The sequence below is a fragment of the Gracilinanus agilis genome, chromosome 4, assembly GCF_016433145.1.
Source record: "Gracilinanus agilis isolate LMUSP501 chromosome 4, AgileGrace, whole genome shotgun sequence".
Classification (NCBI taxonomy): Eukaryota; Metazoa; Chordata; class Mammalia; order Didelphimorphia; family Didelphidae; genus Gracilinanus; species Gracilinanus agilis.
This window is the reverse complement of record NC_058133.1, coordinates 512226598-512239752: the sequence shown is the minus strand read 5'-3', so window position 1 is coordinate 512239752 and position 13155 is coordinate 512226598. Positions and strand designations below refer to the sequence as shown.

Sequence of the window (13155 nt, the reverse complement as noted above, 5' to 3'; positions counted from 1 at the left end):
TCTGGCCACAGACACTTCCTAGCTGTGTGATCCTGGACAAGTCACTTAACCCCCAGTGTCTAGCCCTTAATGTTCTGCCTTAGAACCAATACACAGTTGTGATTCTAAGACAGAAGGTAAGGGTTAAAAAACAAACAAACGAGTAATGACAGCCTCAGTGATGGCAGTGACAGTCATAATAATGCTAGTTCTGGTGATATGGTAATTGCAGGACAGGTTTGGATTACAAGGAGATGCTTCCTCCTGACGGAAGGCTGAATGACATTTTTTTTTAAACCCTTGTACTTCGGTGTATTTTCTCATAGGTGTAAGATTGGTAAGGGTGGGCAATGGGGGTCAAGTGACTTGCCCAGGGTCACACAGCTGGGAAGTGGCTGAGGCTGGGTTTGAACCTAGGACCTCCTGTCTCTAGGCCCTGAATGACATTTTAATCGCTACCTTTCTGGGCGTACCTGTAGAGCTCTTTGCAGAGGACCATGACTAGTTTCTTGAAGTGGGGGAGGTTGCTGGCTCCTGTCTTCACAAACTCCGCATCCAGGGCAAGCTGAGTGCTCAGGTAATCTTGGATGGCTTTCAGATGCTCTTCAGGAAGCCTAGGAGATAATAAAACCATGAATAACTCACGAGCCAGCCTTTAATGCCAATAAGAAATGGTAGTCATTAGTTTGCATCCTCAGGCAAGAGAAGCACCACTAGCGCTTGCTGGCCACCCAGATGTATGGCAGAATGGCTAGTTCACTGCCACGCGAATGCTTCCTCTGTCTTTCGTCCCCGAGATGGCCTCTTCTGTACTGGGCTGGGAGAGAGAAGGTGAGACAAAAGGGAGGCTAAAGAAGATGAGATGATCGTTTCTGGCTTCCTTTGTAACCTGAGCATTGACTTAATTGTCTCCATAGTGGGGAGGGCAGTTCAGCTGAAGCATGATGGGCAGGGGTGGGGAAGGGGCCAGCGCACCAGGGGAAGATGGCAGCCTTTCTGCCCACGTGGTTACCGAGCACAGGCTGGGAGAGAGGGCAGAGAGGAGCCAGCGCCGCCCATTCCTAAAGCCCACCGAGCCCTGGGCAGACACAGTCAAGCTCCGGCTCCTGATGGCGTTCCGATCCTGTTCCATTCCACATCTGACTCTGGCTCCAGTTCTCTGCTGCTCTTTTCTCGGGCTGCATTGTTGGACGGACCCCGCGCTCAGCCTCTGGGTTTCTAGATGGATCTCCTTGTACAAGTTTGGCCTCCGGAAAGCATTTCCCAGGCACAAACCTTTGGTCAGCAAATCTACAGCTCTGCCCCTGGGGACCACGGCATCCCCTGGGCTCTAGTGCGGGTGCTGACCAGCCCTCAGAATTCTGCAGAAGCTCGATGGGGTCCAAGAGGGGATGGGGGGGGCTGCCAAGAGGGACTCATTTCAGTGAGGGGGGAAAGGAGCCCCAGACAGCTTTTCTACTCTGTGTGGGTATGAGTTCCTGCAGTACTGCTGCCCACCTGGGAGTCATCTAGGAGAGCAAATCCTACTTAAGTGTCCCTGGGGAGGGGGGGGACGTGTCACAAACACGTGATTATTTCCTGCCTCCAACTCAGTGAACACTTTTTATCCACTAGCACTTTCTGAGATCAGAGCACGCTCAGTTGTATTGGGGAGGAGGAAGGGGGCATCAATTAAATCCAGCAGCTGACCTCTAACATTCCTTTATGATACCGCTGGCAGAGGAGGAAGACTCTGGACTGGATCTGGAGAATGCAGTGCCAATGGAAAACATATTGTTACTTAATGCCCTTAAGTGGCATCAGAAAGCAGCACTGGACAAGACAGTGGCCGAAGGGGCCGTTAATTAATTCTCTCCCTCCTGGTTTCTTCTTCCTGGCTTCCTTGGAGTCCCAGCTAAAAGCCTGCCTCTTACAGGAAGCCTCAGTGCCTTCCCTCCATCCTTTACCTCCTCGCTATCCTCTAGCTTGTTTGCACACAGCTGTTGCCATGTTCTCTCCCCCCTCAGACTGGAAGGTCCTTGAGAATCGAGGCTGCCTTTTCCCTTTCTTGGTAGCTCCAGTATTTAGCCCAGAGCGTGGGACGCCGTAGGAGGGACCTTCATAAATGCGAATTGACTGACTTACGGGAATCCTGAGCCACAGGACGTGCCAGACTTTCGTGACATGCCAGACTTTCGTGACTATGGCGGTGTCTGATTATAATGCATACCTATAGCTAGATGTAGACATAGTGGGGGGCTGGAAGAAATGGTTTGATGTCTGTGGAGGGGCAGGGAAGTAATTCATGAAGGTGATCCCTGGACTGTCAGGAGGCTTCCTTGTCGACCTCACCCAACTCGCGGTATTTGCACTCGGCTCCTTAGAACACTTTAAATGGGATAATTTTGAACTTGTGGATCTGCTGTCTTAGGAGGGCTTATTCCATGGGTTCCTGCTGCCTCCACCATCAGTCTCTGAGACAATCAGAAGCAGAAGGCACGGCTCTTTCCCCCTCTGGACATCCCATAGAAGGCTTTAAGCCCAGTTGGGGCTCTTGCAACAGGCTGGTTGGCCGAATGAGTGGAGAGATGAGGGACTTGTTGGGTGGATGGTTGGCTAAATGGATAATTCTAAAACAATGGCTAGCATTTATGGAGCGCTTTGCCCATATTATCTCATTTCACCCTCACAAGGGAGGCAGGTGTTCTTATTGTCTCTGTTTGGGGCATGGGGAAACCGAGGCTGAGGGAAGTTAAGTGACATGCCCAGGATCACACATCTAGTAAGTATCTGGGGCAGGATTTGATCTCAGATCTTCCCAGCTCCAAGACTGTGCCACCTGGCTGCCTGGATGGACGGATAACAACTAGTTACCCAGCATAAGGGTAACGTGGAGATGGAGGATATATAAAGGGAGATCCAAGAATTGGGGAGGCTGAAAATGGCTCGTTACCCCAACAGGAAGAAGTCATCCAAGAAAGCCAGGGAAGGGAGGGTCTGGTGACCTTGGCTTGGTCAGCGCAGAAGCCGAGGTGTCCAGCCAGTGACTGAGAAGGGTTTCCCAAAGACTTCACTGTGTAATAGAGGCATTCCGATGCTGGACAGCTCCTCCTCGTAGGGACACTGAGGTAAGAGAGGCCTCAACAGCTGTTTTTTTTTTTTTTTTTAACCTTCTCTTCAGTCTTAAAAAACCTTTCTGTGTATCGGGTCCAAGACAGAAGAGTGACAAGGGGTGGGTAATTGGGGTTAAGTGACTTGCCCAGGGTCACGTACCTAGGAAGTATCCAAGATCAAATTTGAACCCAGGACCTAGGCCTGGCTCTCTATTCCCTGAGCCATCTAGCTAGCCCCCACCCTGCCCCCAACAGCTTCTTTATATGAGAATTAGTGGGAAGGTAAGAGACGTCACCTCCAGCATGATGGAATCTTTCCCTGCCCCCATTCCTATGAATGGGATCCCACGCAAGCTTCCCACTCCCTGCCATGCTCTTCCGAGCGGATGTCACAGACTTTCAGTGAAAGGTATCTAGTTCAGCCTCAATAAGAATTCCATCCACAGCTCTGCCCGCATTCCTTTGGCCTTTGGCTGCCCAGCCCCGGGCTCAGGACATCCTTTTAGGAAAGGGCTCCAGCCTTTGTTCCCTACAGGGTAGGTGGCCTCCTCCTGCTGGGCAGGGGTTGCGTGGGCACCCCCTTAGCCCCCTCCTCCCGCTGGGCAGGGGCTGCGTGGGCACCCCTTAGCCCCCTCCTCCCGCTGGGCAGGGGCTGCGTGGGCACCCCCTTAGCCCCCTCCTCCTGCTGGGCAGGGGCTGGGTGGGCACCCCTTAGCCCCCTCCTCCCGCTGGGCAGGGGCTGGGTGGGCACCCCCTTAGCCCCCTCCAACTCCAGCAAGACCCCCCCTGGGCTGCTGCACTTTCAAACACGATGGGAGCATCAGGCACTGCCCGGACTCCCTTCATCCCTTGCAAAGGCTGCCGCTCTCTCGCTGTGGCACTAAAGCCCTTTGCCTCACCTTACGCAGAGAGCCTGGCCCCGAGCCCTGAGCCCTCCCCCGGCTGATTCTCCGTCCTCTGCACTCCCTGCACTGCCTGCTCCTTGGTGGAGGGAATGGCTAGGAGGGGCTCCTGCAGAGCAGCTGCCCCCCCCCCCGGCCCCAACAGCAGCCGAGCTGCCACCAGGAACCACGGAGGCTGCCGTGACTGATGGAATGATCTCTGACTTGAAATCTCAGAGTTACAGAATTGACATTTTATTCCAGGAAGCAAAAGCATTCTGGGAATTCTGCAGAGAAGAGAAAATAAGGGGAGCCGCTCTCTGGGTCCCCGGGGGGGATCTTGGGGGGCCGGGAGTTTGTCACTCACTCTGGCATTGATTCAGAGTTTTGTGCCCCAAAACCAGGACCTGTCTGGGTTCATTGAGCTGGGGTGTGGCCTTCTAGCTGGACACTGGATTTAGAGGCTGGGAGGCAGGTTCCAATCCCACTGCTGACACCTTCCTGCTCTGGGACCCAAGACGAGTCATTCACTAGCTCGGTGCCTCAGTTTCCCCAACTGTAAAACGAGGGGTTCGGACCCGATGGCACCTGAGGTCCCCTCCATTTAGCCATGATTTTAACCAAACACACAAACGGAGACTTGGCTCACGGATGATGCCGTCTCTTCACTCTGATTTCTGCCCCAGTCCGACCTCCTGGATAAATGGAGATTTCGAACCTTGGACTTCGTCCCCCAGAAGTGCCCTCGGAATTGCCCCAAATCCCCTTTGCTCTCTCCTGCGCCTCCGCGTCGCCCGCTCACGTTACTGCTGACGCGGGCCGTGGCTCCTCCCTCTTCCTCTTCTTCGCCAGCGCAGCCAAAGTTAGTCTTTTACGTTAGTTTGTTATTCATAAAACTTTACCCATATGCTATTTGGTTCTCGTGTATTAATTGTAATCTCCGCCCTCAGAATAGTAAGACTGTCTGGGGGCACCTCGCGGGATTGTGCCGGGCGGCTGGGCCCCAGGAAGCGTCCACACGTGTCTGTGACAGAAGCTGCACCCCACGAAAAGGGGGGGACACGGGCTGAGCCCCAAAGACCCATTCGCTAGGGCCTCGGCCTGCGAGATGACCAATTCCTGCCCAGAGCTCCTAGCTTTGAGCCTGTGTGCAGCCGGGGGTCCAGTGGAGAGAGCGCTGGGCATAGGCTCCACCTCTTCCAATTCAAATCTGGCCACAGCCACGGACTAATTGTATGACCCTGGAGGCAGCTGGGTAGCTCAGTGGATGGAGAGCCAGGCCTAGAGACGGGAGGTCCTGGGTTCAAATCTGGCCTCGGACACTTCCCAGCTGTGTGACCCTGGGCAAGTCACTTGACCCCCATGGCCCACCCTGACCACTCTTCCACCAAGGAGCCAATACACAGAAGTGAAGGGTTAAAAAAAATTGTATGACCCTGGGCAAGTCACTTAACCCTCTTGGCCTCAGTTTCTTCATCCGTAAAATGAGCCGAAGAAGGAAATGGCAAACCTCTCCAGCGTCTTTGCCAAGAAAACCCTAAATTGGGTCACAAAGACTGAAATGACTGGCCGACAGGCTCTGCTCTCTCCCTGATACTTATGTCTGCTGAAGTTGGCCTGGCTCAGAGGATGATGGGATCCCCGATCCGGAGCCCTTCATTTCACACATGAACACTGAGGTTCGTGCAGGCCGAGTGGCTTGGCCAGGGTCACACAGGGAGTAGGCTGCAAAGGCAGGATTTGAACCCGGGTTCTGACTAGCCAGCTCCCTTTCCCAGGCTCGTTGGGAGGAAAGCACTTTGCAGGCACGGCTGCGATGGATTATTATTTGGCATCTGCTTCACGTCTGCCTCTCACCACCTCCGGGGCAGGCGCAGCTCTCGCCCCTCTTTGTTGTCCCCAGAACAGTCGTGACTGCCGACTGCTCTGATCTGGGGCTCCTCACACGGAGGTCCCTTTGGGGCCGTCACCCCGATACGGCACCTGAGCTCCCATCCCTGCATGCGAGCCCTGCCGGACCACCGGGGCCTGTCAGAGAAGAAGCCTTCCTGGCCAGCTCCTCGTCCCACCCTGCCCGGGACCCCCTCAGGGGATTTGAGCTCCTGAAGGGCAGACGCCATTCACAGGGTCATCTCCAGACCCCTCCTAGCGCTTCCCACCATGCCTTGCGCCCCCTCCCAGCAAACATTCCTGGAGCGAACACTCGAGTTCTCGTGGCCTGACCGCCTCGGCGAAGGAGTCGGCGCTGTGGCGGCATCGCGGGGAGGGGGACGGCAGGGAGGGTCCCAGGAACCCCGAGGAGCTCGCTGGAGGCAGGCCGGGGCCAGTTTTCTGAGGAGAGCCCACCCCACCTCCCCATCCCCGGGGCCAGGAACACTCACCCACTGGTGTCCATGGCCTGCAGTCGCTGCAGCAGAGTCTCCGAAAGCGACAGTTTGCTGTGTTCCGAGACTCGGGAATTATCGGGCGGGAGAGGCCCTTCCTTGGCTTCGCTTGGCCCGGATGAGAGCGGAAGGTTCCTGGGAGGCAGCTCAGGCGGCGAGAGGAAAAACTCTGTTCCGGGGAAGAAGGAGGAAGGTGGTTTGTGAGCCTCAAGTCCTTCGGCTCCCAGCATTCTTGTGGCCTTTCGAAAAGCTGCCCACATGAATGCTGGCCGTCACTCGTCTGGCGGGGCCCCACGGGGGAGCGGCAGCTCCTTGAGGACAGGCCCGGCTCTCGAGTGTCTTTGGAGTCCCTGGGCCTGGCCCCGCACAGGCCCTCAGTAAATGCTGCATTATTCCTCCTCTCTTCCTCATTTCCTTTTCTCCACTGATCTCCCCTCTCTACTGGCCAATGGTGCTCGAGGGCCTTGTTTATAGCCCTCCGAAGAGACTAGACACCCCGGCTTGGCCACTAGAAGGAGGCGCTCCCCCCCACCCCCCACACCGAGAGGAAGCCCATGACTCAGACTGAAAAAGGGGAATTAACTCGCATCTCTGGAGAGTTTCCACCCTACTGGAGGAGGCATGAACATGGAAGAACCACCACCGCTCACCATGGCAAGGAAAAAGCCAGAAGCCAGACACCTGGTTCTTGTGCCCTGGGAGAGCCCCCTCGATCCTGGCCGGTACCAACCCCACGTGCTAAAGTGGTTCTGGGGGCAGCTGGGTAGCTCAGTGGATGGAGAACCAGGCCTAGAGACGGGAAGTCCTGGGTTCAAATCCGGCCTCAGATACTTCCCAGCTGTGTGACCCTGGGCAAGTCACTTGACCCCCATTGCCTAGCCTTTCCCACTCTTCCACCTAGGAGCCAATACACAGAAGTTAAGGGTTTAAAAAGAATAAAGTGGTTCTGGAGGAAAGCGGGTCACCTGTGACTCTGGGCCCAGTCAGAGCTTTCAAGGTACACCTTTCGCCGGGTTGCTTTTGGGGTGAGGGTTTCCCTCTTGATTTACGGCTCCAAGGAGCACAGAGACTCACCGAGCCCAAGGGAGACAGTGATGGACGCTCCCTCCCTGGGGATGGTCTCAGGAGGACGTGGCACACTCTCCCTAGGGAGGCGGATGCCACAGACATTCCCCCTCCAGGTAATCAGGGCCCACTTCTCTTTCCGAGGAGAGATGGCGGCCACAAGGTGGGAAGTTACCTCCATGGCTTTGTTGGAAAGCATCATGGGCTCTGCACCTAGGCCAGCCACTGTTGGCACGGGGGCCAAGGCCAAGGAGGCCATGTTTCTGGCCTTGTTGGAAAGCATCATGGCGGCCTAACATTATCGTAGATGGCCTACACACAGGGACGGCTGGAATTCAAGCATATAACAGGCTGGGTCCAAGAAGGGGCAGTTTAATAGGATTAAGCTTGAAACCTTACAATTGAGTTCTGGCTAGGCAGGGCTAGAGAGTGGCTTGTCTGAAAAGGATCTGGATGTCCTAGTGGACTTCAAGATTAGTCCTTGAATCTACCGTATGATATGACCACCAAGAAAGCTAGCGTAGCCTTAGCCAACAACAATGATGATGCCAATGATGATGATCATGAAGGCTAACATTAATATAGCACTTTAAGGCTCGCCAAACATTTCATAAATATTTCATTTGATCATCTGGGAGGCAGATTTTATTTTTCCCATTTTAGAGTTGGGGAAACTGAGGTTAAATAACTTTCTCAGAGTCACACATCTAGTTAGGTGTCTGAAGCTGGATTTGAACTCACATCTTCTGGGCTCAAAGGTTTCTCTCCTGAGCCACTTCTCCGTTAAGAGGGGCAGAGGTTCAGCAAGTAAGCTGGTGATGTCCTACTGCACTCTGCTTTGGTCAGACTGTGTTTGAGTTTTTTTTTTTTTTGTTGTTTTTTTTTTTTGGTTCTGGGTGCTACCATTTAAGAAGGACATTGATGGGATGAAGAATGTCAGGGTCGGGGGTGTGGAGGGCAGCCAGGAAGGTGGGAAGATCAGAGCATCAGAGCATCAGAGCTGGAGATTTCTTGCTGAAGGGGTGTTAGAGATCCTTGAGAGTCCCCTTTACAGCTGAGGAAGCCAAGGGCCCCCCAGAGAATTCGGAGTCTTAAGTGGGCCTCGACTCCCAGCCTCACCTCTGGGGAGGGGCTTCCCATCCTCCCCTCCATGAGGAGGTTCAGTCCAGAGGAGACGATGATAGTGGATTTCTAGTAAGTGATGGGGCCATTAGAGACAAGAGGGACTGGGCTTGTTCTGCCTGGCCCCAGACCCCACAGAACTGGGCATTCCAGGTACAAGGGAGGAAGAAACAAATCTATGTTGGAACAGCCCTGAGCGGTGGAAGTCTCTGGAGGTGGGAGACTTGGGTTCGAATCCAACTTCGGTCACTTTCTATCTGTGTGATGTTGTACAAGACAAGTTGTACATCTTCTCTGGGCCTCCGTTTCTTCCTCTATAAGATGAGGGAATTGGACTGGATGGCCCTTGAGGTTGCTCCTGGGCCTTAAGGCCCTTAGCTAATAGGAGCCTCAGTTTCCTCAGCTATAAAATGAAGGGGTCGGCCTCCTTTACGGCTGGGAGATTCTGGGGTTCGGGCCTGGCCTCCTGGGGTCCCGTGCTCCCCCTCTTACCTGGCTCCTCCTCCAGCTCGTCTCCTGCCTCCTCTTCCTCTATTGGGACGGGATACTGCAGGTGGGTCACCAGGCCCATGTTCTCCTTCTTGTAGAACTCTATGAGCTGGTCCAGGCTGGTGAAGAACCTGACGGGGACCCCTTCGGATGCCTGAGGAGAGACCCCGCCCGAGAGAGTCATTTTTAAAGGCGGTTCAATATTGGCGCCTCATGGCGGAGTCGGGCCTGCTCGCCCACGCATGGGGAGACAGGAGGGAGGCTGGCCTGCGTCGGCCTCCAGGGGCACCCGGGCCACCTTTCTCGCTCCCAGCACCCACGCGCAGACATGTGGCAAGCGGAGGAGACTTCCCTCCTGGAGGCCGGCCCTGCCAGTCTTCGGGCAGCCCCGCGTGGCGCTTTACTTTTAGAGTCCCCACAGATGTGCCCGAGGCTGGTTTCACTTCTAACTCTGGTGAGGGGGTGGCAGGGCAGCGGAGGGGAAACAGGGCTAGAAATAAGGAAACCCGGGTTTGAATCCTGCCCAAGTCACCGTCACACGCTGAGCCTCCAAGAGGGAGGCCGCCTGCCTCCGAAAGACACTTCTGTGGGGTTGTGTCTAGGAGGTCCACCGCTGGGAGGTCCTGGGTTCCAATCTGGCCTCAGACACTTTCTAGCGAGGTGACCCTGGGCAAGTCACCTCACCCCCACTGCCCAGCCCTTCCCGCTCTTCTACTCTGGACTCTGTCCGCAGTCAGGATTCTAAGATGGAAGGCGAGGGCTCCGGAGAGAGGAGAGCCATCTAGGGGAGAGAGAAGGCCCTGAAGGGCTTGTGGAGGTGGCAGCCATGGCTGTTAGGACAATCCCAAAGGCTTAAGAATGCCCTAAAGAACAGGACGGCCGCCCGCTGCTGCTGCTTCCTTTGGTGACCCTCAGAGCAACTTGGACGGCGCTTCTGACGCCTCCTAGACGCAGTGTGGTCTAGTGGTTAGAGACTGGCCTCGGAGCCAGGAAGACCTTGGCCCAAGGGCCAGCCACCTCGGGGTGCACAGGTGGGTTTGGAACTCAGATCCTCTCCCTGCAGATCCAGCGTCGGGGAGCAGATTTGCCCTCAGGAAAAGAGGACGACAAATGGCAGCGAAGGGCCAAGCCGCTCTGCCAGCAGGAGCCTCCTCATGGGATGCCGCCGGGCTGGTCCTCGGTCAGTGCCAGGCCCCGGGCTGAGGGCCAAGTGACAGAGGGGAGAGGCTGGCCCGGAGAAACGGGCTTCTTCAGAACCGAGTCATGGGCTGACCTTTTTTTTTTTAAACCCTCTTAGAATCAATTCTGTGTATTGGTTCTAAGGCAGAAGAGAAGTCAGGGCTAGGCCAGGGGGTCAAGTGACTTGCCCAGGGTCACCCAGCTAGGAAGTGTCTGAGGCCAGATTGGAACCCAAGACTTCCCGTCTCTGAGCCTGTCTCTCCATCCACTGAGCCTCCCAGCTGCCCCCTCATGCATTAACCATTAATGAAAGCTCCTGAAGCCAGAGGCTTAGAAAGACAAGTGTGGGACAGCCCCTGCACTCCGGGATCTCCTCCCATTCTACGGGGGAGGAAGGTAAAGGTGGGACACACCAAGGACCCCGAGAAAGGCCATTCCCCAGGAGGGAGGATCAGAGAAAGCTCCCTTCCTGGATGAGCAGGTGAGCCGAGGCTCCCTACAGGAAACAGGGATTCTAAGAAGCAAAAATGAAGGAGAGCCTCCCAGGGACAAAGGTATGGCGGTAGGAGATGGGACTTTGAGCTCAGAGACCGTCCAGCTGGCCCTTTCATCCCATCCCTTGCCTTTTGGGCTTCCAGAGCCAACAGGAGGCGGTGTAATGAAGCATGAGAGCGCTGTTACGTCTTGGAGGCACTGTGGGAAAGTGGGCAGATCACTGGTGTTTGGGTCACGAAGATGTGTTCAAATCCTGCCTGAGAGACCTATGACAGCGTGACCCTGAGCGAGTCACTTCAGGGCTCTTTTTTTACTTTTCTTTACATTCTTTTTTTTTTTTTTAAATTCTAAATTTTATAAAACCAAACAGGCATTTCCCTAGTCAAAGAACAAGGAGCTGGTGCCCAGGTGAGTCCCAGGCTCTAGAGCAGGGGTTCCCAAAATTTTTTGGCCTACCACCCCCTTTCCAGAAAAAAATATGACTTGGTGCCCCCGTCATATACTATCACGGCCCCCAAAAGCACCTGTGGCCATCACCGCCTCCCCGGTTCGCTGCAGCACCCACCAGGGGGCAGTGGCGCCCACTTCGGGAATCACTGCTCTAGATGCTTAGCCCACTTTTCTTCCTATCTACATATAGTGTGCCAGCCCCTCCCCCCTCCCATATCACAAAAGATTTCATCAAGGCGGCCGACGAGTACACATAAATGACGTCTTTCCTATTTCACCTCTCGGGTCACTTTCTGGAAGGAACATGCACAGCATCCTTCTGGGGCTGTGGATAACGTCCTCCTGGTTCTGTTCATTTGGTGTGCTTGCCTCATTCCTTATTTGGAAAATGAAGGTGTTGGAGGGGGGCAGCTGGATTGAGATCCAGGCCCAGAGATGGGAGGTCCTGGGTTCAAATCTGGCCTCAGATGCTTCCCAGCGAGGTGACCCTGGGCAAGTCACTTCACCCCCATGGCCTAACCCTTACTGCTCTTCTATCTTGGAACCAATATTTAGTATTGCTTCTAAGACAGAAGGGGAGGGTTTAAAAGAAAGAAGGAAAATGAAGGGGTTGGGCTGGATGGCTTCGAAGGTCCATTCCAGCTAAAGATCGAAGGCCCTCTGGTCCCAAGTCTGCTTAGTCACTTCCTAGCTAAGTGATCTTGGGCATGTCTCTGAACCTCAGCCACTGAGCTGCCCAGGAAGCCCTCTGCAACCCTTTGAGCATTGGGTCATCTTTGGGTCTTGTGGCGTTCTCCAAAGGCTCTGGCGCACGTGGGCCTCCAATCCTGGGGCTGGAAGGGATTCCAGAGGCCATCCATCCCAGCCCCCTCATGAAACCCAGGAGCAGAGGACGAGGAAGCCACTTGCCCAAGTTGACACAGGTAGGAGGAGAGACAGCTGGGATTTGAACCCAGAGAAAGCATCACCTCTAGAGCTAGAAGGGCCCCAATTTTAAAGTGTTTTAAAATGGCAGCAATTACTGGTTTTAGATGACCTTGGGGGAGCCCTTCCATTCCCCCCAGCCTGTGCCTCAGTTTCTTCATCTGTAAAAAGAAGGGAGTTAGATTAGATGACCTCAAGTCCCCTTCCAGTTCTAAATTCCGGAGGTTCTCTGATTCTCAGATGAAAGGCAGGAAAGGAAGTCAGAGGGGGAAAGCTGCGGGGGCAGAGGGACAAGAAGAAAGGAAGTGGGCTGAGTAAGAGCAGCCCTTGAAAAGTCCCATAAGAAAATGCTGCCTAAGAAAGTGCCGGCTGGGAGCTGGGCTCCTCCATCCTCCTGAATTCTGGGAGGGGATCGTGTGCAAGAAGATTTAGGGGCCAAAACTGGAAGGGACCCTACTTCCCTCCCTCCCTGCCTCTGGGCTCTGAAGCATCTCAGGGCAGTCAGAAGCAAGGACTGCCTGCAGGAGATGGTGCTTGGCCTGAGCCTTGAAGGGACTGAGTTAGGGACTCCACGAGGCAGAGGGGAGGAGGAAATGCACTCCAGGCACTTAGAAAGAGGGGGGCACAGCTTGTGCAAATACACAGAGGTGGGAGACGTGATGTCATATGTGAGAAAGGGCAAGATGTTTGGTTTTACTGAACAAAAGAGGGAGGAATATAGAATGAGGCTGGAAATAGAGTTGGGTGCCCGATGATGAAGGGATTTAAGTGCCAAACAGAGAAGTTTGGATTTCCTCCTAAAGGTAATAGGGAGCCACAGAGATTTTTGAGTGGGGAACTGGTCAGAGAAATCACTCTAGAGAAATCACTTGGGCAACTGAGTGGAGGATGGATGAAAAAGAAGAGGTGCTTGAGGCTGGGAGACCAATTGGGAAGCTTTGGTAATAGCCCAAGAGAAGGGGAGGGCTTAAACAAGAGTGACAATCAAAGGGTCCTGGGGTGAATTCGAATCTAGCTCTGCTCTCTACTGCTGTGTGACCCAAGTTAAACAAGCCACTCATGTACCTTTCAGAGTGTCCTCACCTGTAAAATGAG

At 54.5% G+C, this 13155-nt stretch overlaps 1 protein-coding gene across 1 annotated transcript in view; it reads right to left on the bottom strand.

Annotated features, from left to right (window-relative positions):
* The window catches only part of INPP5D (inositol polyphosphate-5-phosphatase D), a 135179-nt gene that overhangs the window by 71095 nt on the left and 50929 nt on the right, over window positions 1-13155 (bottom strand). Inside the window, exons 3-5 of the mRNA XM_044675669.1 lie at window positions 9016-9166; window positions 6334-6505; window positions 453-593 (exon numbers count right to left, since the gene is read on the bottom strand). Of these exons, the coding sequence (XP_044531604.1) occupies window positions 453-593; window positions 6334-6505; window positions 9016-9166 (464 nt within the window). The remainder of the gene's footprint in view (window positions 1-452; window positions 594-6333; window positions 6506-9015; window positions 9167-13155) is intronic.